The sequence below is a fragment of the Mastomys coucha genome, unplaced genomic scaffold (assembly GCF_008632895.1).
Source record: "Mastomys coucha isolate ucsf_1 unplaced genomic scaffold, UCSF_Mcou_1 pScaffold20, whole genome shotgun sequence".
Classification (NCBI taxonomy): domain Eukaryota; kingdom Metazoa; phylum Chordata; class Mammalia; order Rodentia; family Muridae; genus Mastomys; species Mastomys coucha.
Window position 1 is genome coordinate 76,210,351 of NW_022196903.1, and position 18,808 is coordinate 76,229,158.

The window sequence follows — 18,808 nt, forward strand, 5'->3', positions numbered from 1 at the left end:
AAAAAAAAAAAAAAAAAAAAAAAAAAAAAAAGAAAGGCTACCTATCTCTGCCCCAGGGTATAGAGCTGGGTTCTCTGGGCTCCAAGCTCCTTTTCCAATGAGAGATCAGAACTAAGTTTTTCTAAAACACTCACGTCACCAAGAGAACCACAGAGATAAATGGCTCATTGCTCAAAACGGTTTTGCAACTGCCATTTGCCCTTGCGGCAGCTGCCAACCCTATTTCAAGATCTTCCGCAGAGAAGTTTAGCAAATTCGAGAAAATAAGGTTGTGTAAGAGTCAAAAGGAAGGCCGGAGAGATGGCTCAGCACCGGCTGCTCTTGCAGAGAACCCAGATCCGATACCCAGCACCCACATGGTGGTTCACAATTGTGTGACTCCAGTCCCAGGAGATCCAATGCCCTCTTCGGATCTCCAGTCACCAAGTAAACATGCATACATGCAAGCAAAGCACTCACACATAGAATCAAATGAATAAATCTAATTAGGACGAAGAAAAGAAATACAAAGCCTTAAAAAAAAAGAGCCAAAAATAACAAAAATAAGACCTGCATACGTAAGATTCAGGATGCAAAATGCTAAGCTTTCACCTCCAATTTTCCCTAGGACAGACATAACTGGGCCAGAGGCCTAGTGTGCATGAAGACACAAGCCTGAATAGACGGTAATAATAATAATAATAATAATAATAATAATAATAATAAGTCAACACATCTTTAATCCCAGCACTTAGGAAGCAGAGGCAGGTGGGTGTCTGTTGAGTTTGAATCCAGTCAACTTCAGGCCACCAGGAACTAAACAGTGAGGTTCATCTCAAACAAAACAAAAAACCAAATCAAGGCCAAGTTTGTAGCTCAGTTGGTAGTGTTTGCCTGGGTTCAATTCCTATCATAAATAATACCAGCTGCGTACTGTAATCTTGGCATCTGGGCAGTGATAGGCCAAAAGCCACAAAACAGTGCCTTTAAGAGCATCATCTTGCCGGGCAGTGGTGGCACATACCTTCACTCCCAATACCTGGGAGGCAGAGGCAGGTGGATTTCTGAGTTTGAGACTACAGAGTTTGGTCTACAGAGTGAGTTCCAGAACATCCAGGGCTACACAGAGAGCTCCTTAACAAGACTCTGTAATTGGGAAGAACCCAAGCAAAAAGGTGACCATCTTGAAGGGCAGTGTGGTTTATCAGCTTTTCTCTGCTTTCAGCCCCTTTGCAGTCTTAGGATCATGACCATTCCCACAACTAATTAGTGTGCCTCCACAACCTTTTGGGATGGATAATGCAAAGGAAGTGTGGAAACAAGCCCTTACTGTGGCAGTCCCCACCTCAGCCCCAAACCCTACCCACTCACCCACCCACCCACAGAAAGATGCCACTCACAGCTGCTTCCCAGGGTTCAGTGAGCCCATGTCGATCTCTCGGTCAAACTCAGTTCTGATGTCATTGAGTGTACCGTCGTCCCCAAAGGCCCCCCACTCCATGTTGATGCACATCCGTCCCTCGTCACCCTCCACCATGTCAATGTGGCGCATCTCCTCCATGTAGCAGGCATTACTGCCAGTACCTGGGCAAAGGAAGAAACTGTTCAGTGCCCACATGTGCGATCGTCTTACCCACATCCCTCTTCACTGCTTGTAGAAGGCTGCCTACGAGCTGAGATTCCTCACAGCAGCCTACTGGGACAACACAACACACGGGCCAGGCCTCTTTCTTGTACACTGGTCAACTCCGTAAGTCCTGGCTTGACCCAACGTACCTGCATCACTATCTTCGAATAGCAGGAGAAAACACCCAAGCTAATGATTACTTCAAACAGCACTGGCCCTCACACCAGGCTCTCACTCACCCACAATGAGACCAATCTCGCAGTTCTGATCATCATAACCACAAGTCATCATGGTCCCAACTGTGTCATTCACCACGGCCACAATGTCAATGTCAAAGTCCTGCAGGAGATCAAAGGGCCTTCATCAGCACAAGTGGAAGACAGGTGTGAAGACAGAAAGAGAGAGGGGCACCATGCAAGTATGCCATTGACCCAATCCATGGCCACACACATGGATAGAGGTGGGGATCACCCCCGTCTCCCCTACTGTCCATTTGTCTTTACCAATCAGGACCATTTTCCAACAGCAACAAGGACTGAATTCATCTTGTTGCCTTCTCCCCCTCACACACAACTGACGCAGCCCACCGTCTTCTGCTCCATTCCCCCCACTCATGTCAATCATGCACACATTGCTACTTGACAATGAGCATCCTGAGGTTAAGAACCGAAGGGCGTTTCTTGCCCAAGGCAAAAGTTACAGTCTATCAAGCAAATCTTAAATCCCCAAAGGTATTTGATCACATACAAAAAAATCACAGGCCAACATGGCAAGGATGCCGAATACATATCCTTAAGCTCTCTACAAAACCATGTCCTGTAGAGTCCAAAGACAGGCAGGGAAAGATTTCAGACAGGCTGTGGACCCGAGCTCCCACCCTTTACTCACCCCTCTGCGCTGGATGGCCTTCCGGATCAGATCCACCACATCTCTGCCTTCCACGCCACTGGACTTGAACCCCTTAGTCCAGGACACCAAGAAACTCTAGAAGAGGGCCAAAAAATAACTGTTTCCCACAACTGCGACAGCAACATTCCAACAAGTCCTCAGCAGAGGCCTCTACCTCAGGCCTCAAACGTCATGGTTAAACTTGTACATTGTCTCCTAACTAGCCAAGGAAGGAGACCCAGCTCCCCGAAACATCAGGACAGGAGAGTGCATACATGAATTTGATTACTGTGATTCCCTGCCCTAGAAGTGGTAAGACTCGAGATATAGTATACATAGTCTGGTATTTCTGATCCTCCTGCCTCCACCTCCTGACAGCTGGGATTTCAGGAGGTACTACTTGGCCAGTTCATGCTGGGAAACAGCACCCAAGGCTCTGTGTGTGCTAGGGCCAAGTACTCTACCAAGAGAGCGCATCCCCAGCTTCTTGAGTTATCTTTCTTTCACCCATGAGTCCTTCTCATGGCACTTTAAGATCAAAGATCTTAATTTCTCACTCCGGCTAACACGGACAGGATACCACAAAGTATGCGGGGGAGGGGGACAGAACAGCACTACCTGGGGGAGGGGCAGAACACCACTGCCTCTCCTACCCCATCACCACCCTCCACACCTACACGTAACACATACAGACAGCTTCCCAGAAGTCTCAGTACTGAAAGCTATTATGCAAAACCCCTCATTGCCACTGCAGCTGTGGGTGGCTCAGGAGTCCCCTTCCGAGAAGGCATCTCAGCCCGTCATACCTCATCCAGTTTCGTCTGGTGGCAGGGGAACGAGAAGGTGAAACCCAGTGGGAGCTTCTTCTCTTTGATCTGTAGCTTGTCCATGAAGTTGGCCAGGCATTCGGCAATGTGGTCAAACAGCTAAGGACACAAACAGGAAGGTGAGCAGGGAGGGAGGCAGGAGAACAGGAGACAGACTCTATCGACTGCCAACTTGACAGACCCTAACGTGACGCAGAAGACAAACCTCTAAGCATGCCCATGTGGCATTTCTAGATTAGGTTTGTGGAAGTGGGAAGATCTCCCCTAGATGTCGATGGCAGCCTTCCACAGGCTGCAGCCCTGGATTGAATCAAAAGGAGTTAACTAAGCCACACACCACATCCATCTATCTCTCTGCTTCCCGACTGTGAACAATTATAACCAGCACCTCAGGCTCCTGCTGCCATGTTCTCTTCCTTCCATGACAGACTATATCCTCCAGCTGTGAGCCGAAATAAATGCCCCCTTTCTAATGTCACTTCTGTTCCAGCAACAAGTGACATAGAAAGGTGGGCTGGTAGAACTTAGGTCATCATGTGCTTTCCTGTGGAAAAGGAAATAACATCTGGACTCAATCACACAATGTGTACAAAGGCATAATGCTCATTAGTACTCATTAGACGGAATCTTCCATTTAAGCCTTTTAAATTAATCTTGGTCAAAATTAACCTGGGTCAAAAGTCAGGAGATGCCGTGGTTGTCACAAAGTCTGTATTCATCAGAGACCAGAGCATCCTCTGCTGGCTGTCATGTTTAGTACAGCTTATCTTCCCAGAACAGAATGCCCATCTCACTCCCACGAAGTTCTTTGGCACCCCTGACTCTTGATGGGAACTGACAGGATTTGACCCCTTGGAGCTCTATGAACCAACTCAACCAAAATAAGCAACCTTTTCATTTTTCCTCTGTAAAAGAAAAAAAAAAAATCCCTGAAGGCAATTCAAGGAAACTATTTTTTGGTTTGTTGTTTATCTTATTCTATTTCTTATTTATGTGTGTGTGCATATGCATGCATGTGTGTACATGAGGTCACACTCTCGGCCATGGAGAACCGGAGTTGCTAGTTCTCCAGTGTTATGAGTTGCTAGATCTGGGTCCTGGGATCCGAACTCTTGTCCCCTATAAAACAGCAACTGCTTTTAACTAGCAAGTCATCTCCACAGTCTCTATTTTTGATGTCCAGTTTCAAAATGAAAGACGGGGCAATGGCTGCAGGACCCACACAGCCACCCCAACTTGCAGAGAGGTGTGCTCCTCATAACTCAGGCTTTTCCAGTCAAGCCAGAGCCCACCAACCAAGCAGTCCCCCTGACACCTACTCTGTACCCTCAAAAAGAAGCTTAGCTCTCCAGATGTTGAGAGACAGAGAGCAGGGCATGTGGTAAGCAGAGGCCGGAGAGGGTAGACAGAGTCCAAGGAAAGAGAGCCAAGAGGCGGAATGGAAAAGCCAAGGAAGAAGGAGTGGAGGGAGGAACGGAAGGCAACCAGCGTGTTCCTTCCCAGAAAGGAGCAAAGGGTTGGTTGGCATCTGGTGCCAAGCATGAAGCTTGAGTTTAACTCCTAGAGAGAGAGTCGACTGCTCCCTGATATCCTGAGGCCTTCACACACCCCTCAAGGAGACCCAGCAATCTCTTAACAGGTCTTCTCTGGAATCCTGAAGCAGATCTCAACAATAAGGGATGGGGTTAACAGGCCCACTGGCTCCCTGATGTCTGGGGCAATGAGCAGGTGGTGGAGTCAGGAAGGAAGGGCAGCCTAATCTAGGAGGAGGCAGCGCTCGCTGAGCTCCACGTGGATCCTGTCCACCTGTCTCACCCCAAGCAAGGTTACCCACAGTTGATGCTGAACTTTGAACCTCCAGTCCCAAGGCAAAAGCACAGACAAGACAGGGCTGTCACCATGGGGTGGTGGGCATCAGAGGAGGCAGGCTACCTACCCTTGAGCTGGTCAGAATTTTAATATACAAACGGGGTTTCTGGATAGAGCAGTAAGCTCTGCTCATTCTGAAACAAATATGGGCATATGATACAATTCACAGCACATTATTCCTGATGTTTGTTAGTCTTTCTTTTTCTTTCCCTTTTTCCCAGTGCTGACGACTGAACCCAAGGCCTTACACATGGTATGTGAGCTCTCTGCCACTGAGCTGTATCTTTTACAGTGAATAGGGTGAGTTTTGTTTCTTGGGGTTTTTTTTTCTTTTTTTTTTTTTTCTTTTTTTTTTGGTTTTTCGAGACAGGGTTTCTCTGTATAGCCCCGGCTGTCCTGGAACTCACTCTGTAGACCAGGCTGGTCTCAAACTCAGAAATCTGCCTGCCTCTGCCTCCCAAGTGCTGGGATTAAAGGTGTGTGCCACCAGTGCCTGGCTTAGGGTGAGTACCTTTATCCAAAGAAAACAAGTTGCATGAACATCAAGCAATCATGGAATTGGGGGGACCTTAACCTGGGGAGCAAGATATCCATCTTCCCAGTCCCCAGCCCTGACCTCTGTTCCTTTTCCAGCAGCCTTCCCCACAGAAAGCAAAGCCTCTTATCAGGAGGCTAAGATAAGAAAGTGGAGAATGGGGGGCCAGCCTAGGCTACCTCTTGGAGCCTGATATCAAGTCAAACTAAATTCAGTTGGTCAGTCACATTTTAAGTTTGCCATGCTTCATGTGACTCATGGTTTCACGGAGGGCAAGTCCATTGCAAAGAGGTCTGAGTAAGTGGCAAGATCAAAAACCTACATGCTCTCTAGAAGGAAAAGAGGAGACAATTGCTCCCCTGAATGGGAGGAGCGACCCTTTCTCCCCGCGATCTGAAGACTGGGGATGAGATGCTAGAAGTCAGCACCCTCCTGCCATAAAAAGGCTCAAAGGGCATCAGCCTGCTCGCTCTGGGCTCCAAACATTTCCTTTTCCTTATTGACAGGAGGATCTGCCCACTCCTCTGGTCTTGAGATATTACCTGGGTGTCTGGGCCGGGCAGGGGCGGGGGCTGGGACCAGGGCCGGGGCCGGGGCCAGGCCAGCATCAGGAGGCTGAGCAGGAAAGGGTATCAAGTTTGCTCTGAGACAGAAATCAGTGACCAGAAGATAGGTTTCTTCCTGGACAGGTTCACAGCTCTTTAAAAACCTTTGCAAGTTTGAGGCTTGATGATTTAGCCTTTGATCTAATAAAACTGCATTTTAAAAATCTATTTCTTTTCCTCTTTAGTTAAAATACTTAAACTGGGTTGGTGAGATGACACTGAGTTCCAAGCCTGACCACCTGTGTATGAATCCCAGAATCTACATAGTAGGGAGAACTGACTTCCACAAATTATTCGCTGACCTTTAAATACACACACACACACACACACACACACACACACACACACACACACACACAAATGTAGTTAAAAGAAAAAAACAGAAATGATTTTCTTTAATTCTAACTTGGTGGTTTGAGACATTTTTATTATTAGGTGTTTTATTATTAGGTGTCATATTTTAATTATTTTCACAGGTTTGATTTTCATTCGGAAATAGGGTCATACTATATACAGCCCAGGCTGGGCTTGAACTCTCAATCCTCCAGGCTCAGCTTCTCAAATGTTAGGGTTACAGATGTGTACCTGGCCCTGACAGTCTGAGAGATTTCAAGGTAATTTTTAACTTTTGCGGGGGGAGGGGGGGTCCTGAATGTTTGAAAAAGCAACAGATTCTTTTTCTAGGTTGACAGACATACTGCAAACGTCAACTCAAGTCCCAAACCCTGGCCAGGCTCTGAAGGGAAAGCTCCCAGGACCCTTCTGTGGTTATAGAAGAGGTCTCTGGGGACAGGGCCCAGAATGAGACAGAAGCAACATGGAGAAAAGGCTACCATATTCTTCATGAGGGGGAACAACACTACTGCGGTACAATACAGAGCAGGAAGAAAATCTGAAGGGCAGGCAAACTCCCATGGAGAACAGCAGGCCCCAGAGAGCTGCCAGCTGTTGCAGTTACCACAACTCCCCTCTCTCAGCCTATGACCTAACTAGCACCTTACTTACTGTCCTTCTCTACAAACAGACTGGGGTATTGCAGGCTGATACCCATTAGCCCAGTGAGACTGTCCCAAAACAGGAACCAATCTTTTAAGCAAATACCCTGCCATGGTGCCGCCTGACAGCACACAATGACCATGAGACACCTTCTGGAGAACTAAAATGCCCACAATCCCAGATACCCAACCTCCAAAGGAGGTGAGCTGAGCCTCAGGGCCATGCCCAAAGACAAGCAAAGGATCTGATATCTCCTTTGCTTGCTCAGCTCACAAAACAACCTGGTTGGTGAGAAAAGGTCAATCAGGCTGTTGAGCTGCCATGTCTTCCAACCATCCAATGTGGGTGTAAACTTCTTCTTATTGCCAAATGTCCTCTGGGAACAAAATATGGCAGGAATAGTCAGGGCTCCCACCGTGGGAAACCTTACAGCTGGAACAGTGTCCAGGATGTCCTAGTGACTGTCCTTCTGTGGTGTAAGAAGATGCAGGGTGTCCCATAAGCATTGTTAGCTCAGTGGCTACAACAGCAAGACTGACCTGGGTTCCACTGCCCCGCATGATGTCCTCAGGGATGGCGTAGATCTGGTTCTCCATCTCTACCCTCTGGAGACCATTGTCTGTCACCCTTACTCGGAGCACACGGAAGTTGGTTCCTCCAAGGTCCAGAGCCAGGAACTCCCCATGTTCTGTAGACAGACAAAGGAGGGCCACTGTCAATGTGGGAAAAGACAAGATCAAACTGCCTCATGAAAGCCAGTTAAGACTTCAGTATCAGTCACTCATGGGTGAGGGTGGGCAACTGGCTCACTTTTTCTGGATATACTCGATTCATTTGTTTTCTTTCTCTCTTTCTTTCTTTCTTTCTTTCTTTCCTTCTTTCTTTTTCTCTTTCTTTCTGTCTTTCCTTCCTTCCTTCCTTCCTTCCTTCCTACCTTCCTTTCTTAAAGGCAGTCTCTTGGTGTAACTTAGGCTTGCTTCCAGAGTCCTAGGATTATCAGCATGTCCCATCACACCCAGCTTTATGTCTGGCTTCCTCAGTGATAAGATTATTTTTATTGCTTTGTAATTCGCATGAATAATGAGATAGTTTCATCATTCAGCCATCCTTTTTGGCTTGTCAACGACTTAAACTGGAGTTATCTTGAAAGAAAAAAACTCCACTAAGAAAACACTACCAATCAGATTGGTCTGTAGGTTTTAACCAACCAGGAAACTAGGCATGGGACGGGAAGCACCTAGGGAAGCACCCGGGTGCTCATCCTAACAGCCCGCTGTGGGGAATCACAGAACTGTAAGTACAAAACAATGCCCACAGGAGGCCAAGACGGCAGGCTTCAGGAGCCAGAAGAGAAAGCGTTCACCCACCGCAGCCTCTCCCTGCCACCTCTGCCCTCTTCACCTTCTCCTAAGAGGGTAGGGTTCTGGCTGCAGAGATGGCTTAGAGGTTAAGAGCACTGACTCCAGCCAGGCAGGCGGTGGTGGCGCACGCCTTTAATCCCAGCACTTGGGAGGCAAAGGCAGGTGGATTTCTGAGTTCGAGGCCAGCCTGGTCTACAGAGTGAGTTCCAGGACAGCCAGAGCTGTACAGAGAAACCCTGTCTCGAAAAAAACAAAACAAAACAAACAAACAAACAAAGCACCGACTCCTCTTCCTGAGTTCAATCCCCAGTAACTATATGGTGGCTCACAACCATCTACAATGGGAGGGATCCAATGCTCTGTTTTGGTGTGTCTGAAGAGATTGGCAGTATACTCATATACATAAAATAAATAAATCTTTAAAAAGGGGCAGGGGGGAGCTGGAGAGATGGCCCAGTGGTTAAGAGCACCGACTGCTCTTCCAGAGGTCCTGAGTTTAATTCCCAGCAACCACATGGTGGCTCACAACCATCTGTGATGTGATCTTGGTGCCCTCTTCTGGCGAACAGGCATATATGGAGGCAGAACACTGTATACATAATAAATAAGTCTTTAAAAAATTAAAAAAAGAAAAAAGAAAAAAGAAAAATCAAAAAAGAAGAGGGAAGGGTTCATTTCTGGGCAGAAGAGATGGGATTCGCAGTGTGCTGGTCAACACTGCGCCTTTGTCTGGTTAGGAGGGTTTATCTTGTTCTTCATCTCCACCCTCTGGAGACCATTGCCTGTCACCCTTACAAGGATTTCATCTGTGCCCAGGTCTCCTGGACCCTCTGAGCACCTTGCCCTACTCCCACCCTCAATGGCCACTTATGAGCTCCCTGAATACAGTGTCCGTGGTCTCTTCAATGCAAAGCAGAAACTTGGGGGTAGGCGTCAACCAGCTGAGGTTCCTCAGGACTCAACCCCACACACTTGGTCAGGTGCAGTGCTGCTCTACATAACATTCATCCGAAACCCATGTTAGGTATGTGAGAATCCTTGCCTGGCTACTTTTCAGCCTAGATAGAGCCTCTTTTACCTCAGGCATATAGAATTTGGTTTGACCTCTGTTCTCTTTAAAAATAGGAGCATCATACTTCCCAGGGTTGTCATGAGAGAACTGAGTAATGTTCTTGAATCGCCCAGAATTATAGCAAGAAGTTAAAAGACACAGTAAGCACATAGGCTCATGGCAAACGCAGTCTCACACCCATTCAGACCAGTCTCCCAAATACCAAGGAGACAACAGATACCTTTCCAGGAAAAGCCACTGGAATCAGAGCAGATGACTTAGCATTCCTCTCGCAGATACAAAGTTTCCACTCCCTACAGGACTTCTGAAGGAATCATCATTACTCCCTCCAGATGCTCGTTCACTAAAGGCTTGCTACAAGCAACGCCTGCCTCGACTCAGGGACACTGTCCACCCCCTCTCCGTGGCCTCAGATGACTTTTCTAGACACTCGAGTACCAAACCTCCACTGGCCATGGGGCCTCAGCCAGATTCTAGGAAACGCTATGTGGTGGTTGTCAGGGGGATGAAAGAGAAAATCAAGGGGGAGCTGCCTCATCAGCACTTTGAGACCCGGGACACACACGATCCGCTGAATCAGTGACCATGAGGGACGGAGGTGGCCAGCACTGCCTCTGGCTGGTTATCATCCAAGACCAGCCCAGCTGGACTCAGCCCAGCATGGCTCCATCAGGAATGCAGTTCGGCTGTGTTTTCTGGTGGGCCAAAGGGGACTGTAAATAAGAGTGCTGGTAGGAACCGGAGTGCGCTCATCATTCCTTCAGAATACACCTTACTCCTCAGCACATATTCCACACACGCTCACAACCAAGGACTGACCCTCTGAGGGTCAGAACATGAGAGAGTGACTCCAGAAATCCTATGAGGACCCCACAGGGCAAGGGAGGGATCCTTCTAGGCCTAATCTCTCTATTGCACATGACCACTCCCCATAGTGCAAAGGTTAGGAGACAGACTTTACACATGGTGGCCAGGGCTCATGAATTCTGTCTCAGCAGTGGCCCAGGCACCAAAACAGGCTCCCTAGGCATGCCACCTCACCTGCAGAAGGCACAGCTTATAGTGCTGACTTGCCACAGCACTTGTGAGGTTTCGACGGAATACAGTCTAGGTTGCACACGCACGTATAACACACACATAGTCGTCAGTAAAGTGCCACTGTCCTTGTCATCCTTCACTGTCATCGTTCCTTGGTCTGAAAGGCCTTCCCTTAACTCTTGCTGTCCACTCTGAATCTACATGCTACTAGTCGTGGCTCGAGCCCTACCTCCACTGGGCCTCTTCCAAGACATTCCAGAATCCCAGAATAGCATTCATGGGAGCATGTGACAGATTCTGAATGCGAAGGGCAAAAGCATCTGTGGGTAGGGCAGGAGGAAGGTTCTGATGCAAGGAAATACACCGAGAGCAGGCAGCACAGTGATGCTCGTGATCCCACTGCTTAGGAGGCTGAGGCCAGAGTCAGTCTCACCTGCATAGTGAGTTTCAGGCCAACGGGGGGAGAAGGAAGTTTCTTAAGAAATACAAGCAGGGTTGAAGATACGTCTCGGGGGTTAAGACAGAACACTTACTCTTCCAGAAAACGAGGTGGGTTCCCAGCACCCACACCGGGCTGCTCCCCACCACCTAAAACTCCAGTTCTAAGGATCAGACACCGTCTCCTCATACACATAAGTACTGTATTTACACGGTGCACGTGCATACAAGCAGGCATACATACAAAGGAATAAAAGTACATTTTAAGCTAGGTTTAGTGGCGCACACCTTAAGTCGGAAGAGGCAGGCAGATCTCTGCGAGTTCCAGGACAACCTGGTCTAAATGGTGAATTCTGGGACTGTCAGTTACAGAGAGACCCTAAATAAATAAATAAATAAATTTAAAAATAATACACAATAAAATAGACTTTTAAAAACATATCAAAAACTACAGGTAAAGAACCCCTTAGGCTCACAGAGACTGCTCCTCTAAGTAACCACAGTTGGAATGTGAGGCAACTTACCACCTCATGTTGAATCTGCTCTCTAATGTACATCTGACTGGCAACTGTAAGGGTTTTGTAAGATCACGTCTCATGACTTTTTCTTACTGTTAACCGTGATTTTATCACAGATCCTAACTTTCGCTTTTTAAAAAATAAAATAGGAGAGCTGATGAGTCAACTCAGTGGGTAAAGGTGTCTGCCGCCCTGTCTGACGACATGAGTTTGATTCCTGGAACCGACCTGAGTTTGATTCCTGGAACCCACACGATAGAAGGAAACACACTCCTGTAAGTTTTCCTCCATATTTCTTCTCTCTCACACACACACCAAACAAACAATAAATGTAATAAAAACTTTAACGTAGGATGGGAGTAGTGTCGCGTGCCTTCAATCACAGCAAAGCAAATCCAGAGCTGGCTAGCCAAAGGATTTTTCTGTTGAGCAATAAGTAAACACTGGAAAGTTGTAAGCCCTCAAAGGGGGAATTCTTCACTTACAATGCCAAGAGTGCAAAACCCGGAGGCAACAACACCCCTGAGCTGGGCTGGGCATCAGGAAGTGAGCCCTCCAGAGTTGAGTCACTTGGTTAAGGTCACAGAGGGGTGAGAGAGAGCTAAGGTTTGACACCAAGGCCTCTGACTCTAAAGCCTGTGCCTGTCCCGCAGGACCATAGCTTCCTCTTTGTGGCTCCCGTTCCTGGAAACCACAGAGCAGTGAGAAAGAAAAGCAAAGACAACCTCATCTGTACCAGGAACCCCAGCTCATCGCTTGAAAACTAGACCTTCCATACTGAGTGGAGGGATGGCAGCAAGGGACGGTGAAGAGTGGCCAGCCCTCTCCACAGGAGAGCCTGCTGAAGCCTGCTGTGCACATAGGCGCAGAATAAACTGCCACTCTCCTATAACTATACTCTGCCTCTGTACCCACCCTACAGGACACTTCAGGCCACTCTAAGAGGCTCGTCGTTTAAAAACACCCATACACATAAAATAATACATAAAAAATAAATCAGGGGCTGGCAGATGGCTCAGCAGGTAAGAGTGCTGCTGCTCTTTCAGAGATCCTGAGTTCGGATCCCAGCAACCACATGGTGGCTCACAACCACTCGTGATGAGATCTGATGCCCTCTTCTGGTGCGTCTGAAGACAGCTACAGTGGAGCTGGGCTGGAGCGAGCAGGGCCAGAGTGAGTGGCCATCTGTACAACTACAGTGTACTCATACACATAAAAATAAATAAATAGATAAATATAAAAAATAAATAAATAAATAAATAAATCGGATAATACTTCTGTCCACAGCTCAAATACTGGTGACAGCGAGATGGAGTGGTGGCACCCTTCATCAAATCGCCCGACAGGAAAGGGCAAAGCTGCTGGCCCCAGCCATATACTTGCAGACTCACTTCCTATCCACAAAGCCAGCAGCCCATTTTCAGTTTGACTCTTATCAGATACATAAGGTCAGTGAGATAAAGAGTTCCAACTTCTCCTGGGAACTCACCTGTCACAGGGAAAGACTGGGCACTAAGTGGCAGTTAGCCATCTAAACATGGTAGTCAGTGTCACCTGAGGTAACACGACACGGGTAATTCATCATTCCTAGGTTGTTTAAAAGCGTCTGCGAGGTGATCTGGTACCTGGTGACAGCTGGGTTGTTTTGATTTTGGGCAGTGTGTGTGTGTGTGTGTGTGTGTGTGTGTGTGTGTGTGTTTGCATGCATGTGTTTAAGGTTGAGGGACAGGGGCCAGTTGAATGTTCCAGCAGGTTCTATTTTCAACCATTAGGTATATGCCAGGAATTAAAATAGATCACCACCTGCTCCTCCCATCAAGAGCTCAGCGCAGCAGGCCGGGCCAGCCCTCTTACGAATGTCTTGCAATAAAAAGATGATTGGCCTATATTTCGAAGCTGCCTTGCCCATTCTTCTGAAGCAAATATGTTGAGAAATGAAGAAGTGTCCTCCTGGATCAGGGCTGGACTGGAGCTTGGCTCCTAAGCCCCAACAGCAGATCATTAAACAGATGAATAACAAATGATGGGTTCTGGGAACCCCTTCTAAACAAGGGGTATCCCACAGAGCTCCCATGGTTCTAGGCAAGTTTAAAGGCAGCAAGGTCCGTCTGGAGCAACAGCCGGGGGTTGGGGGGAGAGGTTTAAACAACAGCTCATCTCCTGTGCCCCCACCTCTAATTTTACTTCTTCGAATTCTGCACCATAAAATTTCCTTCAGTTACAGTTAGCACTCAGGTGCATCCATCAAAAACTGAGGTGGGGGTCATTTCAAGAGATGCTTATTTTACATTTGCCTATGTTGTGTGGGTATGGCCTTCAGAGGACAACTTGAGGGAGTGCTGTCTTTTTCTTTCACCATGCTGGCCTTGGGAAACGAACTCAGGTTGGTGGTTAAGGGCGTGCACTGCTCTCTTCCAGGGGACCTGAGTTTGGTTCCCAGCATCCACACTGCTCACTTCACAGCTGCCTTCTCTTCAGCTCCAGGAACAGCGCCCTCTAGTGGTCTCCCAGAGCACTGCCTTCATGTGCTCAAACTCGCAGTCTAAGCCTATAATTATTAAACAATATAAATAAACAAAAGGGACAGGAGTAATGGAATGTGCTGTAATCCTAGCACTTGGGAGACAGAGGCAGCCTGATCTACATAGCATATTCCAGGCCAGCCAGGGCTACTCGGTCTTAAAAAGTAAACACACAAAAATGAAATTTAGAAAGACATAAACTGAATCCATCATGAATCTGCAAATCAGGTACTCCCCTGCAATCAGTTGCTACAGCAGTGAGAATGGAAGACAGCCCCTAAAAGTGCCACAATTGTTCTGATTGTGACCTGGCGACCTGGGAGGAAAGGGGATGGTATAGAGAAATCTATACCATTTCTGCTCCTACAAGAATACCTTCCAGGTACAAACAACAGGAGTTAGTGTGAATCTTCTAGAGGGAGAGAGGGTCAACATACGTGAAAGCTCACAGCATGGTTAAGTGTCAGCATGTCAGTCTGGCATAACTATATAATATGGCACCAATTTATAGCTGCCAAAATATGTCCTATCGAAGTCAGCTACAGCACAGAGCTGATGCAATGGGGCCACAGGCACCTAGTGAGTGTCATTGTCAAAGTTGTCACTGGGAGGGAACTGTCTGGTTCCCAAGCAGATAAGATTGTTCGTGAGTAACCAGGAAGGGATGGATGTCTCTGGGGCCATGGAGACGCCGAATATTGCACGGTAGCCCAGCCAAGCAGCAGCGGGGACCTGGGTTTGAGGACCAGATAAGAAGGTCATCCTCCTGCATCGCATTACTCAGTGTACAGGGGGAATGGGACTTTCAGTGGTGACGCTGGGGAAATCTTAAGCTTAACTAAACTAGACAAGTGGATTGCTTTGGGTTGACTCACAGGCCTCCCAGACCTTCTGGTCACCCAGTGCCGGAGGCAGCAAATAGCCATGTGCTTCCAGGGACACTCACTAATACACAAGTAGACGTCTACTTTCAGTTTCTGAATTGGTGCTTTAACAAATCTATGCCCCTAGAAAGGGACCTACCCTACCTGTCCTACAGAGGTATTTATTGCCAGTGGCCTCTAGGGACTGAATGAGCTGGGTGAAACTCTTATCTCAAAAAAAAAAAAAAAAAAAAAATCAGTACAGCAACAATCAGGTGTTTGACCCAACATACGTAAATGCTGCCCACTATACAGAGGCTATCAGTACAATCTTTGCTTAGATTGTCAGCACCACATCATAAAAACCCCCTTATTAACTTGCTTGCGTGCTGTTGTTGACTCAGGCCTCCGTTGCCGCATGGTTGTTGGTATAATACACAGCAACCAAGATAAGGGGCTTCAGCAGCTTGCACACAACCTATCACGGAGCTGGCCTCCCTTTATCACACCTCATGCTTGCATTATATGGCCCCGGATCACTCTCTAATTGTGTCACCTGCGTAAGCTTTATCTCCCTAAGGACAATTCTCACTCTTCAAAGGCAGGCCACAGGAGCTTGGCACACCACGCCTCACAGATCGCTGAACTAGGAGAGGACTTTGTGGATCAAACCGAATCAGAGCTCCCAAAAGAAGAATGAAGCCATTGTGCTAGGCATGTGGGAGGTACACGAAAAATAAAACATGCCATTGGTGGTGTGCTTCGGGGTTGAGCATTGGCCCGGAGCAGCCCCAGTTGAAGTCTCACCACCTGCTTGCTAGGGCACTGTTCTCTGTAAACTGACTCTCCTTTTCTGTAGAGTATCTACCATTGAGACCCTGAGAGGGCTTTAGCACAGAGCTGTCTGTCCGTTGTCTGGTACACACCGTCTGGTTTCTGTTTCAGTGATTGTACATAGTACAAGGATGCTTTGGAGTTTAGTTTGTATCCAGTGACTTGGGGAGTTGTATACAGATCTCACAACTCATCATGTTGCAAGATCTGTACTTAAGTATGCTCATTTATGTAAGGGGCTATGCAGGACTCCTTCAGGCAGAGTTACATTGCCAATATGGCGGCATTGTAACATTGTAAACACTGGTAGGAATACACACTGCTCACCACCTGTCCGTCCCAAGACCTATACCACCCAGAGCAGGCCCAGGCATGCACCTGCTCACACTCACACACCTGGTAACTTTGGTATATTCACGTTTGACTCCTGACTCAGCCCATCATCAGTCGTGTGAACCTAGGCAAATTATTTGACCCTCCACGCCTCCTATTCTATAAAACGAGGATAAAAATCTTTTTTTTTTTTTTTTTTGAGAGACTGGTGAGATGAGTCTGAGGCACATACTTGCTGCCAAGCCTGACCAGCTGAGTTCCATCGCCCAGGACCCACGTGGTAGGAGGGAGCAACTGGAGCAAGTTGGCCTCCATATCATTTAAGTGCGCACATACACACACAAGAAAATAAACGTAAACATATACGTCATTGAAGTTTTGTTTAAGTAAATAAATTGGAGCTAGAGAGGTAGCTCAGCAATTACAAGGTCTTACTGCTCCTGTAGAGGACCCAGGTTCAATTCTCAGTACCCACTTGGTGGCTCCAGTAACTCCAGTTACTGTAACTCCAGTTCGAGTGGACACAATGCTCTCTTCTGACCTCTCAGGGCTCCTAGATACACACGGCATACAGACATGCAAGCAAACAACACTCACACATAAATGTAAATGAATCTTTTAAACTTAATTGATTAACACAGGTAGGTGCTCAGGATAAGTCCCAGTTCACAGTAGGTACTTCTTCGACATTTTGGGTGCTTACTTAGCGAGACACGGGCTGCCCTTCAGAAGTCAACACTTTTATCACACTGAAACATAGATGTGGTGTGGCTACCAGTCAGAATGAAATGGTAAATGGTAAATGAGCCAATCTAGAGGGCCCAGCAGAGCTCACGAGCTTCCCTCTCCCCACTTCAGGGGACTCTTTGAAGGTCTTGGAATGCACACATTCAGCTTGACTCTGAACAAGGAGACATGCTCAGTGCTGGGCCCAAGAAGGTCACAAGGCTTCCACAAATACTTTTACTTTAGGAACTGTATATAAAGTCTTGTTAAACCAGATCCCAGAGACTCTCAAAAGGTGATCCTCAAGGTCACACAGGGATCCAAGGTCAGGTTCCAACAAAGACCGGCCTTCCACAGCCCCTGGCTGGCTGCTCAGCCCCTCCCCCAGGCTCTCAGAGTCTGCTTCTTGAATCTTCCACTGGCCCGAGCTCTCTCTCCCCTGCTCCCCAGGATAAAGACCTCACACTAGCACCAGCACTGTTATGGACCCCACAAACGCCAGTCTAGAACATGGTTGTCGCTGTGGCAAATAAACAGGCTCTGCCAATGTCAGGTTGCACCTCTACCTCCAGGGATGCTGCCAAAGCCCCAGTGCAGGTTCAACCTCCTGATGCTCACTTAGAGTATCCCCTGTCCATCAAAACCCCCACCTCCCCCCAGCCTCCTAGGACGTGACGATGTCTCCCAGGTGCCCAACCTGTGCCGATGAACTAACATGGGTACAGAGATTCAGTTCATGCCCTCAGAAATTTCCATTACCTCCACCATATCAGTGAAAGGAAGCGTCTCGTTTCAGACCCACATGAAAGGCTTTCTGGGATTTAGTACCCACTTAGGAAGACCAGGAAGCCACAAATTCAAAAGGCCTCTCCCCAAGGCTATATAAACACTAGCAAATGTGGCAGGGAAGGAGACTCTGCAGCTGTCTGCAATGTGGACACCAGGCAGGCTGGATGTGTTTGTCTTCCCCAAAAAGTCAAATAACACTCTTTCCAAGGTCAATCTTTTGCTTGGTGGCATCATAAGAGAGACTATCCAAATAGGAGATTAAACAAACCTCACCCAACAGCTTCTTGCTTTAGGCTTAGGGGCCGGAGAGATGGCTCGGCAGGGAAGAGTTATGGGTGCTTTCCCAGAGGACCTGGAATCAATTCCCAGCACCCACACGGCAGCTCACAACCACCTGTTCCAGGGGGTCTGTGCCTTCTGGCCTCTGCGGGTAGACACCTGTGTGGTGTACAGATACACGCGCAGGCAAAACACTCATACACATAGGAATAAAACAAACATTTTAGAGAAGTGTTACTGGAATAAACGCAATGGCTCTTCACATTCTTTCCAGTCTATTTTAACTTATAGCACTTTTCAACGGAGCCCATGAAACAATCGAAACACTATGATTAGCACTGGTCAATATGCCTACAGAATGTACCCATCAACCATGGTCGTCATAGTGAACCACCACCGTGTGCTATCTATGGGGGACTGGGATACCCAAACTGAGCCAAAAAGCTCTGCTCAGCACATGAGCAGAAAACAAATGGCTGACAGCGGTACACAGGAAGGGCTGTTTGACAAAGGCGAGTTTTGACTCTGGCTGTCCAAGCTGTCAGATGGCCAAACCATCCCGGAGCCTTCCATTCATCTCCCAGTGTTTGCATCAGCTTGCGTTGACTAAGGGTTAAACCTTGCAAGAGGCCTTGATTGAGATTAGTTTCTATGTCCCTGAACAAAGCCAAGTAAGTGGACTGTCAGTCCAGAGATCCTTGGTGTAGTC

At 47.6% G+C, this 18,808-nt stretch overlaps 1 protein-coding gene across 1 annotated transcript in view; it reads right to left on the reverse strand.

The window, feature by feature from the left end:
- The window catches only part of Hk2 (hexokinase 2), a 50,952-nt gene that overhangs the window by 16,269 nt on the left and 15,875 nt on the right, over positions 1–18,808 (reverse strand). Inside the window, exons 3-7 of the mRNA XM_031382254.1 lie at positions 7,866–8,014; positions 3,301–3,420; positions 2,495–2,590; positions 1,846–1,945; positions 1,380–1,563 (exon numbers count right to left, since the gene is read on the reverse strand). Of these exons, the coding sequence (XP_031238114.1) occupies positions 1,380–1,563; positions 1,846–1,945; positions 2,495–2,590; positions 3,301–3,420; positions 7,866–8,014 (649 nt within the window). The remainder of the gene's footprint in view (positions 1–1,379; positions 1,564–1,845; positions 1,946–2,494; positions 2,591–3,300; positions 3,421–7,865; positions 8,015–18,808) is intronic.